The 12,987-nt window shown below is 46.0% G+C and overlaps 1 protein-coding gene across 2 annotated transcripts in view; it reads right to left on the bottom strand.

The window, feature by feature from the left end:
• The window catches only part of SENP2 (SUMO specific peptidase 2), a 46,571-nt gene that overhangs the window by 9,616 nt on the left and 23,968 nt on the right, over positions 1-12,987 (bottom strand). Inside the window, exons 12-16 of one of the 2 annotated variants that reach the window (XM_021005623.2) lie at positions 11,398-11,529; positions 8,938-9,141; positions 8,433-8,512; positions 1,734-1,818; positions 169-264 (exon numbers count right to left, since the gene is read on the bottom strand). In XM_021005623.2, coding sequence (XP_020861282.1) covers positions 169-264; positions 1,734-1,818; positions 8,433-8,512; positions 8,938-9,141; positions 11,398-11,529 — 597 coding nt within the window. Of the gene's footprint in view, positions 1-168; positions 1,118-1,733; positions 1,819-8,432; positions 8,513-8,937; positions 9,142-11,397; positions 11,530-12,987 lie in introns of those variants that run through there. The other variant, XM_021005624.2, reaches the window with a different exon arrangement.

The following is a 12,987-nucleotide window of genomic DNA, read 5'->3' as shown; positions in this document are numbered from 1 at the left end:
AGTGCTCCCTTGCGTGTATCTGGGCTTTATGAATTCTTTCTGCTGGTGACCAAGCCCCAGAAAAACCTGAGAAGCGACAGATCCAGTGACCAATATCTATACTGATGAGGACATAGGACACAGAAGTGAATAGCAACCAAGTGGAGAAAGGCCAGAGACTTCACAAACCTGTGTAAAGGTGATGGGCTTGTCCTGAGAGAGATAATCTGCATATTTACAAGTAAACATTCCACAATCACTTCCATTCGTTTGCTGAGGAATCTCCTAAAAACAGAGAAAAAGGATAAAACAACATTATCCAAATAAAAAAGCACCTTTTCATTCAGCAGTGTGGATATGCAATATAATCAGGTAAGGATTACATCTGAGTAGTATTTATTAGAGACCCTTTTCAGAGGCTGAGGAATATTCCCCTCAATCTAGCTTTAGAACAGCACTAGAAAATAGGGATGGTAGTCAAGGATACATCAGCCACACTGACAGTCTGAATGAGGTCCAATGTGGTTTAAATAGAAACCCCCAAGTCACAATAGGATAACTCAAGAGTGGAGAGGTCTGAACCATCCTCCCCTAACCAGGGAAACAGGCTTCATTAAGAGCCAGATATAAAGGGGGACAAGAGATGATTCTTGCTAAGCTTTAACTAATTATGCTCAACTGGCTTCAACCTATCAGAAGGTGACATTGGAACTCAACAGTGTTCAAAGTATCATGATGCTAATGAATCAAAGGCCAGAGGTTCACTACCCAGGGAAGCCACTCAGCTGTGGCCAAACATACTCGCAAATTCCAACTCAGCTCTTCTGACTCCAAAGCTAGCATTCCTTCCCTCCCCCTACTTGCTCCCCATCTAAAGCCCCTTTCCAGTGTTCACCCTCTATGACTCCCTGAGAATATTATTCATTCTAATATGTCCTTCCCAGGCCCACTCTCCTAGGAAGAGCAGATAATCTCAAAGCTTCATTTTCCAATTTGCCAACTCAAAAGTGTAGGATCATTATATATAGGTTCTGTCTCATTCTATAGTCCTGACGTATCCCAAAGGGGCTGGGGTTTGGGCCTGTTATCACTCAGCAGAGGTACGACGTGGTCACTAGACATTGCATCATGGTCAAATCTGTTAAAGCAAGAGGTAGAACATGAAACATTACAGTTAACTCATGCTGAGCTGTGGGCATGGGGGCCAGGAAAAGGAACAAGGACATGCAATCCACATACAGTATGTCTGCACTCAGAAGATTCAGCCTCCTGCCTCAGGGAAACTTCTCATGCTCAAAAGGAGACAGCTGCTACTCAAATCAGCTGGTCATCTTTCCTTCAACTTACTGAAGAGGACCATAAGGAAGTTAAAATGGACCTCCAAAAGGAAATAAAGAAGCAAATGGGCTTGGTTAATTCTCCTATGAATAATCAAGAGCTGGCACAAGTAGAAAAGTATACTGTGTCAACAGAGTCCATTCACGTGACTAGAGAAGAAAGGAAGCAATGTCAAAGCACTTGTTCAACCCTTCCTATGCCCAAAGCACTCTGGGGAATCAAAGAGAAGAGACAATCCCAGTCAGGTGCTGCTCTTAATAACCAAGCCACCAACTCTTTGCATAGTACAAAGTACTTCCCTCACTGCAAGCCTATGGAAGCACTACTCTCCCCAGTTCACAGATAAGAAAACCAGGGGAGGCTGGAGAGCTCTGGCCACCCAAAGGGGCCTTTCCAGTGCACGGCCGGTCACTCACATAGGCCTTCACGCTTTCCAGAGTCCACTCTGAAGGATCCAGCTCTCTGTTTCTTTTGGTCTTGCTTTCCTCTTGTAGATATCGGCTGAAAACAAGGACAAAGAAACACTAATCAAACCCCACAGCACCTTGGGGTCCAATGATCTGAACAGGTCCACTTTCCCCAAACCAATTTTTCATCATAACTTTCAAAGGGAATTCTACATGGGACTGTGACACTAGAAAGAAGAAAAACTTCATCGAATACAAAATACCTTGAAGGGAAGGAGAAAACAAGACCTAGTGCACATGTTACTAAGGAATGGTTTTCCTGCCACTAATGAATTTGGTCCAATTCTCTAGAAGGAAAACCAAGCCAATACTGACTTATCTGTTGCCTCTCGGTCCTTGTCCTGCCCTAAAGCTAAGATGCTGGTGGATACTGAGGAGAGGAGGGGACTGAAGATGGCACCTATGGGCTAAATCCTCCTGTAGCATCTATCTGCCTTGCCAGCAGAGAACTGGAAACAAAGCAGCAGACATTTCCCTTTTAACAGGATCCTCAATATGAACACTACTAGCCTGCGTGTACTGATGCATGAAAACTACGTCGTGAGACACCCCTGTCGCCCCCCCTTGAAATTCACTGTCTGTTAGGCAGAGAGGAGGAGGGCATCCTTAACCATATCGTTTTTGATTCCTTCAAGCCCTGGGAAAAGGATAGGTCAGAGATGTTACCAGGTATGACTTGAAAGAATGGGAAACCAAAGATGCTGATAATTACAGTTTAAGGATCCCTTGGTCCTCAAGATACATTCCAACACAGATTAAAAGGGTCAAAACGCATGTCATTTCCTTGGGTCTCATGTCAATCTGAGTCAATTGTATTAAGTTCGACCAATATTGATTCATACCAAACGTATGACATACAAAACCACTGTGGCCAAAAGAGGGCTAAAAGAGGAGAAACAAAGTCAAAATAAAACACAGCTCTTCGTGGAGCTTACAGTCTGATAGAGGCATCTGACACACAAGCAGATGAACCAAAATACAAAACTATCCAATCCAACGAGGATTTATCAAGGCCCCACTAGGCATCAGGCACTTGGCTGGACGCTGACTTACAAAGACCCTTATATCCCGTGAACTTCACGAGAACTGTGCTCTATGAATTATTTTTATTCCCAACTTTAGAGATGAGGCTCAGAGGATTAAGTGGTTTGACTGCAGCCACAGGATCAGAAATGGGATTTGAACCCATGTCTTTCTACTTCCAAGTCTAGCACTCCACATTCGCTGCAGAGGTCACCCCAAGGAAACAGATTAAATCTTTTATTTTCTTCTTATATAACATACAGGAGCTATTCCAATCCCTTCATTTTACCCATCTGGAATCTGGGGTGTTAAATGACTTACAAGGTCACTCCAAGTGGGCTTTGAACTTGGGTCCCCTGGGCTCTGCCTATTCACTGCCAAAGGCAACCAGGAAGGGGCAGTATACTTGGGTGTAGGCCTGCGTTCTGCAGAGATGGCTATTCTCAGAGGAGGCACTCATCAGCAACGGATACTATCTCTATAAAGCTCAGGGCTCACATATAAACATGGCCTATCACAAAATACAACAGATACAAGGAATGGCAATAGTACAGGTCAAGACCACCACTCTAGAAGAGGAATATTCCAAAAACAAGTAAAATGTTTAAAATGCTCCTTGCTCTTCAAAGCGCCAGAACCAGCCGGGCCATGTGAGAGCCTTCGATCCAAAGCAGACTGGGAAACCAGCGCAGAAGTTAACTGACGCAAGTGCCAACACCTGTAATACAAACGTCACGCTCTGACAGTCGCAGTGATGGTTCTTAGTGAGCTCTTCGTAGGTTGTTATCTTCCTCACTCTGCACGCTGTCCCTACGAGAAGGACAGGTGGCATCGCCTCTCCAGAGGCACTCTCTCTCCCCACTTCTGAGGGAAAGCTCACCACCGACGGTCCTCACCAGGTGCCCTGGGCCTCCTGCAAGGGCCAGCAGGCATTCCTTCCTTCATTTTTGTCTCTTCCATTTCTCTCTTCATTGGCTCCTTCCTCACTGCTTACAAACAAGCTCAGGCTGATCCTTACCCCTGATCCTTTTAAGAAAAGCTCTCCTCCTTTTTGCTAGCAAACTTTTTTTAAAAATTAATTTATTTTGATTTATTAACAATCAGTTCCCCAAGATTTTAAGTTTCAAATTTTTCTCCCAGGGCACCGGCCCTGAAGTCAGGAGGACCTGAGTTCAAATCCGGCCTTGGACCAAACACCTGACACTTACTAGGCTGTGTGACCCTAGGCAAGTCACTTAACCCCAATTGCCTAAAAAAAAAAATTTCTCTACCTTCCTCCCCAAGATGGCACTCAATCTGATATAGGCTCTACATATACATTCCTATTAAATATATTTTCACATCAGTGATGTTGTAAGGAAGAATTAGAACCAATAGGAGGAAACACAAGAAAGAGAAAACAAAACACAACAGAAGAAAAAAAATAGCAAATAGTATACTTCCATCTGCATTCAGACTCCATAGTTCTTTCTCTGGGCATGGAGAGAGCATTTTCCATTATGAGACCTTTGGAGATGTCTTAGATCCTTGCATTGCTGAGAAGGGCTGAGTCTATCAACGTTAGTCATCACACAACATGGCTGTTACTGTGAACAACGTTCTCCTGGTTCTGCTCATTTCACTCAACATCAGTCCATACAAGTCTTTCCAGGTTTTTCTGAAGTCAGCCTGCTCATCATTTCTTATAGCACGATAGTATTCCATTACATTCATATACCACAACTTGCTCAGCCATTCCCCAACTGATGGGCATCCTCTCCATTTCCAATTCTTTGCCACCACAAAAAGAGCTGCTATCAATATTTTTGTACAGGTGGGTCTTTTCACATTTGTATGATCTCTTTGGGACACAGTCCTAGAAGTGCTATTGCTGGGTCAAAGGGCATGCACATTTATAGCCCTTTGGGCAGAGTTCCAAATTGCTCTCCAGAATGGTTGGATCATTTCACAACTCCACCAACAGTTGCTAGCAAACTTCTTAAATGAATAACTCGTAACTTACTCACTCAGCTGGAATTATCCATTACTGCCATTTGCTCAAACTGTCCTCTCCAAGGCCAACAGTTACCGAGGAAGTCAATGCAGAACAGTGGGAAGAGCAGTGGTTCCAAAGGCCAAGGAGCTGGATTCACATCACACTTTTGACACCTACTAGTGTCTCTCCACCTTCCTGGGTCTCAGCTACCTCCTATGTAAGCTCCTAAAGGGCAAGGTGTTTTTCAATACTTTGTAGTCACACTCAGAGCCTTTGCCCAATGCCTGGAGGAGAACACAAGTGCGATAAATGCCTGTAGATGGACCAAAATGGGACTACTGGGGGCTTTGTAGTCACACTCAGAGCCTTTGCCCAATGCCTGGAGGAGAACACAAGTGCGATAAATGCCTGTAGATGGACCAAAATGGGACTACTGGGGGCAGAGCACACTGTCTTGGCCAATGCCTGCCAGCTCTACAGCCAGGGATCCATGACCTATCTATCTCCCACTATCCAGACTGGACCACTGCTTTTATTTCAGGTTCCATCTTAGGCCCTAATAGTGGGCTGAACATGGCAGATGTTTCATAAATGTTCACTGAATATCACAAGCGAATGACATCAGGGACATACAAGGGTATTCATTCTAAGGTCTCCTCCAGGCCAAGATCCTGACCGTTGATCAACTCTCCTGGAAAAGGCATGTGTGAAGAGGAAGCTGGGGAAGAGGGATGTCTCATGCATATTTATCTACAAAATACAAAATCCATACAAAGCGATTTCTGGAGGGAAGGCCTAGCTCTAACATGAAGGGCAGTTCGTTAACAACAGAACAGTGGTTCCAGGGGGCACAATGCAGGGCTATACCAGACTGTGATGCCTCTGAAGTAGGGTATGTCCAACGTAGACCAGGAGAGCAGCCTGGTGCAGCTGTGAGGGGCCTGGTTAGCCACCCCACCAGTGATGGGGCCTGGGGTAAGCTGCATTTCTTTTCTGAGAATTGCTCCAGCTGGAAGCAGACAATCTCCAAGGTCCTTTCTCATTCTAACATTCTGCGATCCCATGTCCCCAAGTCCAGGGCCCCGAGACTCTACCTCACCAAGAGCAAGTTCCCTGGTTATTGACAAGGTTACTGATCTGGTCAATCAGAGCAGTGCTGCCAACTAGATGTGTCCAGATTTTTAGCCAGGCACATGACAGAGCATCTCAACAAAGTCTGAATTACTCCATTCACACATTTTCTCACTTGAGCCTCACCTATAATAGGCTTTGTGAAAGAAGGAGGTATTACAGGTATTATGGCCATTTTATAGATGAGGAAACTGAGGCTCAAGCTAAACCTGTAGACAAGCTGACCTGCACTGGAAGAATGCAGAACTCAACGTCTATGCATTTGGACCTAATAACAGATCAAGGTCACCTTGGGGTGAGGTCTCTAGTTCTTAGCCCTGTTCTGATATTTTTATAAAAAACCTTGTTCAAAATCCATAAACGTTATGCATCTCAAATGTGTGGCTAACACAAGACCAGGAGGGAGAGCCATTCCACTGGACAACAGACTTGAGATCCCAAAAGACAGAGACTGACATGATGGCCCAAACAGAGAGAAATGTGAAGTCTCCTCCTTAGGGGAAACAAAATCAACTGTCCTCGTACACACTGGAGGGTATGAATCCCAATGAGAGCTCATTTATAAAAGTAGCAGGGGTTTTAATTAACCACAAGCTTAACATGAGGCAGCCGAAAACCTCCACTGAATCTTGGGTTTTGTTAGGAAGAAGAGCGCCCAGCACGAGAGGTCTGGAGGGAGAGAGCCCCACATCCTGGGGGAGCACTTCGGTTTCCTTCTCTGAGGTGGGCTGACCTGGCTTGGCTCCCTAGTGGCTGTGCCAGGCAGAAGATGCCTGCCTGAGAGCGCTCAGCAGCTGTGAGGACCCCGTTTTAAAAGGGACACTGATAGGCTGATGCACATCAAGAAGCTGTTGAAGAGACTGGAAACCACAGCACAAAACCTGGGTTCAAGTCGTGCTTCTGATGATTACCACCTGAATGGCCTTGGGCAGGTCCCAAAATCAGGAGTTGGACTAGAGGCCTGCCAGGTCCCTTCCACATCCAGATCTAGGATCCTACAGTCGGGACGAGCTGGAAGAATGGCTTTTAGTCTAGCAGGAAGCGAGTAAAACGGACATCAGACATCTGAAGGACCGCGATGGAGAAAGGGGATTCGACTTGTTCCAGACAAGGTCAGGGCAGACCTGGGACTGAAGGGAAGCCAATTCTGGCTCCACCCAAAGAAGCCCTAAGAGTCCGAGCTGTCCAAGAATGGGAAAGGCTGCGTCCTGGTCATCTGACTGCTCAAGCCACCTGGCCCTGGCAGCCAAGACAGAAGAAAGATGGTACAGGCAGATGAACTCTCTCGGCTCTTTCCAATTTTCTGACGGCTCAAGGATCAGAACAGAGAGGGAGACAATGAGGTTTGCTCTGGTGACTCTTGTCTTTACTGGCCCAGATGTGGTGAGAGGGCATGACCCGGAGCCGAGATCCCAAGTATCTGGGAAAGGGACATCTCTCACTTGCGTGAGCTGATGCAAAGTGAAACATACTATGCTGTGAATGACGTGGCTATTCTCAGCAATATAACCATCCAAGACAACTAGGAAGGACTTATGATGAAAAACGCTCTCTGTAACCCCAGAGAAAGAACTGATGGTGTCTGAATACAGATCAAAGCACACTTTTTTTACTTTATTTTTCTTGAGCTTTTTTTATTTGTTTGTTTTTTGGCCTATGTTGTCTTTCACGACATGACTATTATGGAAATGTTTTGCATGACTACACATGTATAACCTACATCAAACTGCTTGCCTTCTCAATGAGGCGAGGTGAGGAGGGAGGAATGAAGAGAATTTGGAATCAAAGTTTTAAAAATGAATGTTAAAAATTGTTTTTACATGTAACTGGAGAAAAATGAAATACTAAATAAAATTTAAAAAAAACAACACCAAACATCTCTCCATCTAGACCTTAGGAAAACCAGAGCAGGAGCACAGCTGGGTACAAGCAGCGAGGTGTTTTCCAAGAATACTGTTCCTGATATGCTTATCAAGAGTTTAAGTCAGGGTGACCGTTCACAATTTATCCTATCTCAGAAATGGACATATTGTGCTGGCTGATCCCTGCAACTACCAGTGAGGACACCTGCTTACCTACTTCCTATTTTCAACTACAAAATTAATTCCCTAGAAGCAAAGTGGCTTCAACAAGACATGTCTTGTCTAAGGAAAAAAAGCTGACCTGAACAGCGCTCAGGACCTGAATGAAGCCTAAGTGATGCACAGCCATTTATCAGTAAGTTAAGGAAAGCACCAGCCTGACCACGGTCCTGGCCACACCTGCAGCAGGAGTTCCTCCACAGTCTGAACTCTGTACTTTCTAATTCAGAGACATTTAATTCTGATCAATTTTGATGATGGGTTAGGGTTGGCACACAACACAAGACAAACCACTATGTGGCAATGTTTCTGAGATTTAAGTGAGTAATTTTTCATCCAGGAGGCCTGAAGATGCCTGGATTGGTAAAGGGATCACTGTTATTTAGCAGGCATCCTCGCCCCTCTGGCCCAGAAGGCAGGCAGCCTGTTTTTACTTACAGCATCAGGTTACAGATTCGGTGGCCCTTTTGTCCCATGGAATCCAAGTACCTAATAGTCTTTTTCCTCACATCTATCACCTGGAATGGAAAAACACACACATCAAAAACCAGAAACCACCTGGTCCTACTTGTACCAGGAGTGGGAAACTTCACTCAGTTTGAAGGAGCAAAGAAAACTTCAAGCCCCTCAAGTATATTAACAATCCTCCCTCTTATTCAGCTGTAAGGATTACATTTTCTACTTGGCCAAAGCTACGGCCTTTAACAAAGCAGAACAAAATGAATTATGACACAGGAGGAAAGAGACAATGTGCGTCGCTGGCAGTGGTGGTGGTCACTGTTTAGTTTCTACAGAAAGCACCTCTTCTGCAGGTCGTGAGGTAGCCAGCACAGAGTTCTGGCCTCAAATGTTGTGGAATAGTTTTCTATCATGCACAATACATTAAGACCAAAGTGGTTAAGGGAACGCTTTCCAAATATTTTTTGAAATAAACTCAACTCACCACCAAGCTCCAGTGTACCCTGCGGTGAATGGGCACCAAAAGAAGCTCTTGTTCAAAGAGGTCCACCCCTTTGGTCCATCTTTTCACTGCTTGGTAACCACCGGTGCTCAGTTTGGGGAAGAAGAACGTGCTGAATGCATGCAGCATTGGCAGGCCTTGCTTTTTATTTCTCTCCACCAGAAGATTCATGTAAAAATTAATAATCTATAAAACACCAAAAAGGAAGGTCAGGAGAAGCTTAAACTGGAGAAATGCCTTTTCCCACCACAATGTGAAAGCCCAGGGCCGAGCCTGGCACATCACAGGTGCCCCATGACTGCCTTCAGCCTTGACTAAGGCCCACTCAGGGAGGAAGGTGTGTTGGGATGGGGATCCAAAAGGCAAGAGAACCAGGAATGGGAGTAAATGAAGGTCATGGGGAAGTGACAGCACAGAAGGGGACAGAGAGAAGGCAGGAGATAGAGAAAGGACACAGATCCGAATGTGAGAGAAAAGGGGAAAGAAGAGGGAAAATGTGACAGAAAAAGTGTTGGGAAAAGGACAAGAGGAGAAAAAAAATCATGATTTGTTCCTTGGCACTCTTTGAACCCATCTAGATTTTCTAGAATGGGATGAAGTCACATAAAAAGTGTGTTGGAGCAAGGTCAATTCAATTCATTAGAATAGCTACTGAGGCCCTACCTTCTTTATGCTAGGAATCGGGCACACAAAAGCCAAAGCCCCAAGGCCAAGCCCTAGTGTTGGGCAGATGGATTAGAAAGGAGAGAGAGGCAGGAGGCCGAGGCCGAGATGCTCACATGGACAGGGTAGATACAACAGACCCAAACAAATGTGAAGTGGAAGAGAAGAGTTAGCCTAGCTGTGGGAAGGTGTGGAGCAGCGGGAACAGCAAGACGGGACGCAGCACCTACTGGCACCGAACCAGAAAGAGAACAGGGTGAGGAGAGGATGTGATCCCGCCGAGCCCTGCCAGCAACAGCCAACGGCCAGTGAAGCTGCAGGAAATGACTCTGGAAAGGCAGGCTGGAGGCAGACCACGGAGGGAGTTAGAGGCCAGGCTGAGGATGTGATAAGGACCCCTGGTCAGCCGTGTTCCTCATTCAGCTCTGTGCTGGATAGCCTGGACAGGGCAAGGCTGGAGGCAAGAAGAACAACCAGGAGGTCACTGCAGTTTGGGCAAGAGGTGGTCAGGCCAGGACTAGGGTGGCTGTGTGAGTGGGGAAAAGGGAAAGGGTTTAAGATGCTGTGGAGGAGGAGGGGCCAGGAGTCCAGGATGACACTGATATCTGTGAATCTGTGTAACAGAAGGAATGCTGGTGCCCCCAACAGACACAGGCAAGTCTGAAAAGGGGCAGGGTCAGAGGGCCAGTAACGAACTATTCCAGATCTATGAAGTTTGAGATGCCTTTGAGACACACAGATAACCAGCATCACGATGCCAACAAAGTCCCTGGCACTCACAAGCGGCTGGACCTCAGAAATAGGTATCACTTCATCAATGGGATGACTTCAAAGAGGATGTGGCATCATCTGCTTTGCTGCTGCCCCCAAAGGACCAGGGGATCTTTCCATGGCTTCCAGCTAAACTTCCTCCATGGAGGATCTTCCCCATTAGAAGGGGGGATCCCAGGAGCAGGGACTGTTTTGCCTTCCTATTTTATCCCCAGAGCTTAACACACAGTCATTGTTTAGTAAATTCTTGCTTGAACACTCATTTCTGTAGGTCTAGGATTCAGCAGTGAGATTACAGCTACAGATGTAGGGATGAGCTGCACGTCTGCAAACTGAACCCCAAAGAGAAGCAGCACCAGGACACAGTCTGGCGCTCCTAAGTGGGAAGCCGCCTCACTCATACCGAGAGACAGAGGACAGTGACCCCCCAAAGGAGCCGGGAAGGGGGAAGCTCGATGCACTGCAGAAGCAACTGGCCCCAGGTAAGTCCATTCCCCATGACCTTGTCTACAAAGGAAGGGCTAGGACTGGAGGGGCCCCGGGGTCCCCTTCTCCATCCATGACCCCTGGAAACCTCAGCGAGGCTAGCAGTTTAGGCCAACTGGTCTGGTCGCTAGCCAGATGGAAAAGAGTAGGAGCCAAGAAGGAGACACAGTGGATGAGTGCACCTAGAAAAGGGCAAAGAAAGAAGATGAGCAGCCCGGAAGGGAGAGCAGAGGAACGACTGAACAGGAAGTCCGATGAAGGGGTCCAATCCCCAAAGGGCTTCATTCACTGCGCTCGCTGCCGCGCCAGCACCAGGTACCACTCCTGAATTTTCAGTCCCAAAGTGGCTCCTCCAAGCCTGGTAGCTGGGCACACATGCGGGGTATTGTATAAGTTTATATTTATTCAGATGGCTTGGGCTGGGCTTTTTTTTCTTAATAAAATTTAAAAAGCTGTATTTCAAAACGACTACAGCATTATGATGGTCCAAAGTATGGTGGTCGGGTTGGGGTGCAACCTGACCTCATCATTGAGCCAGTGACAATTCCTCAAGGTCTGTATGTCCCCACGAGTGATTCTTAATTTGAAAGCACTGCTTAGGACCTCATCTTGGGGGCCACAGCCGAGGGCACTATTAACCTCTTTTTCCATATCCTGAAATATAAAGTCCACAGTTTACAATGTTAATTTTAGAACCACACAACAATGAATTATCACTTAAATTAGGCAAAATCATTGTATTTAACTCTCAGGAACACAATTTTAATAAAATATATATTGACTATTGACCTAAGCAGAAACAAAACAAGATCTGGATTTTTTTTTCACCCAGGGTATTGTGCAGTATTATCACTGGATAAGAAAATATGTTCAAGTATTTGGCTTCTGGCTACAATCTACAATGAGTTAGTAGAGTACATGCATATGGTCTCTGTTCAACTACCCTCCCCAGGCAACTCAACTAATCTGGTGACAAGCCAATATGTTTTGTGTTTACTCATTCTCCACGTGAAGCCTTTAAGGAATAGAAAGTGACAAAGATTTGAGGTTTTCGGCCTACAATAAGGTATCAGAAAATTCCTTTTAAACCAATACTCTTAGTGATCTCCTAGTCTCTGACCCTAAGGAGAAAAAGATGGATGGCAACTGTTTAAGGTGAAACTTTGCTGTCCCCTCTGGGTAGGGAGAAAGTGAGCAGAACCTAAGTAGGATGAAGGAGAACTAAAAAGCTAGGCATCATCCCTGGTTTGGGGTGGCCTCACTGTTTTGACAGGACATCAATTCTTAGTTGACAGAAATGGAAGTTATCAAAATGCATTAGTAAGCCCAGGAGAAACAACTTTTTGATTTTCTCTGCTGGTACCTCCTCCCACTGCACAAATAACAAGGAGCTAAACATCGGGACTGAACACACAAAAGCTGATCCTTTCCCCCATCGATTTCTTTTCTTTTACATCTTCTATTATTACACCATGAAGCAGTTCCACCAGTACTGGCTGATGTCTACCCCAGGCCTAGCACTGGATTTGTGGCCATGAGGCTATGGTATCTTACCACAAAGCTACCTTAGGAAACCGGCAGGAGCCCTCAAGCACACATGTCCTCCCAGGCCAGAGGCGGAGGTGTGTGTATTTGTGTGTTGGCGGTGGCGAGTCCTGGTTCTCCCCCACCACCTCTCTGATCTGTGTGACCTGCAGTAAGTCTCCCTGCCTGTCCGAGCCTCATCTGTCACTGAGGGACCACACGGCCTGTGCGGCCTCTTCTAGCCATACAATTATAGGACCCCAAGTAACAGAGGAGCTCCGACAAAGGACAGATCAGCATGGGCTGGGCTAGCTGGGGAACCTTTTTGGAGTTAGTCCTTAAAGGATGGACAGGATTAGAAAAAGGAGGAGAGCAGGGATTTCAAACAGAGCCCACCACAAGAAAAGGCATTAAGGCAGCCCTCACACAAGCCTCCACAAGAGTGGAGAAGGAAAGCAGGCTCAGTGCTAGAGAGGGGACATGTTGGGGAACAGTGGGAAATCAGATCTGAGCAGGGAGGCTGGGCTGTGATGAAGAACCCTGAAGGCCAGGCTGAAAAGTCATGTTCAAAGGGACAGATATGATGAA

This window comes from Phascolarctos cinereus, unplaced genomic scaffold (genome assembly GCF_003287225.1).
Source record: "Phascolarctos cinereus isolate Bilbo 61053 unplaced genomic scaffold, phaCin_HiC Scaffold_5;HRSCAF=322, whole genome shotgun sequence".
NCBI lineage: Eukaryota > Metazoa > Chordata > Mammalia > Diprotodontia > Phascolarctidae > Phascolarctos > Phascolarctos cinereus.
This window is presented reverse-complemented; position numbering and strand designations above follow the sequence as displayed.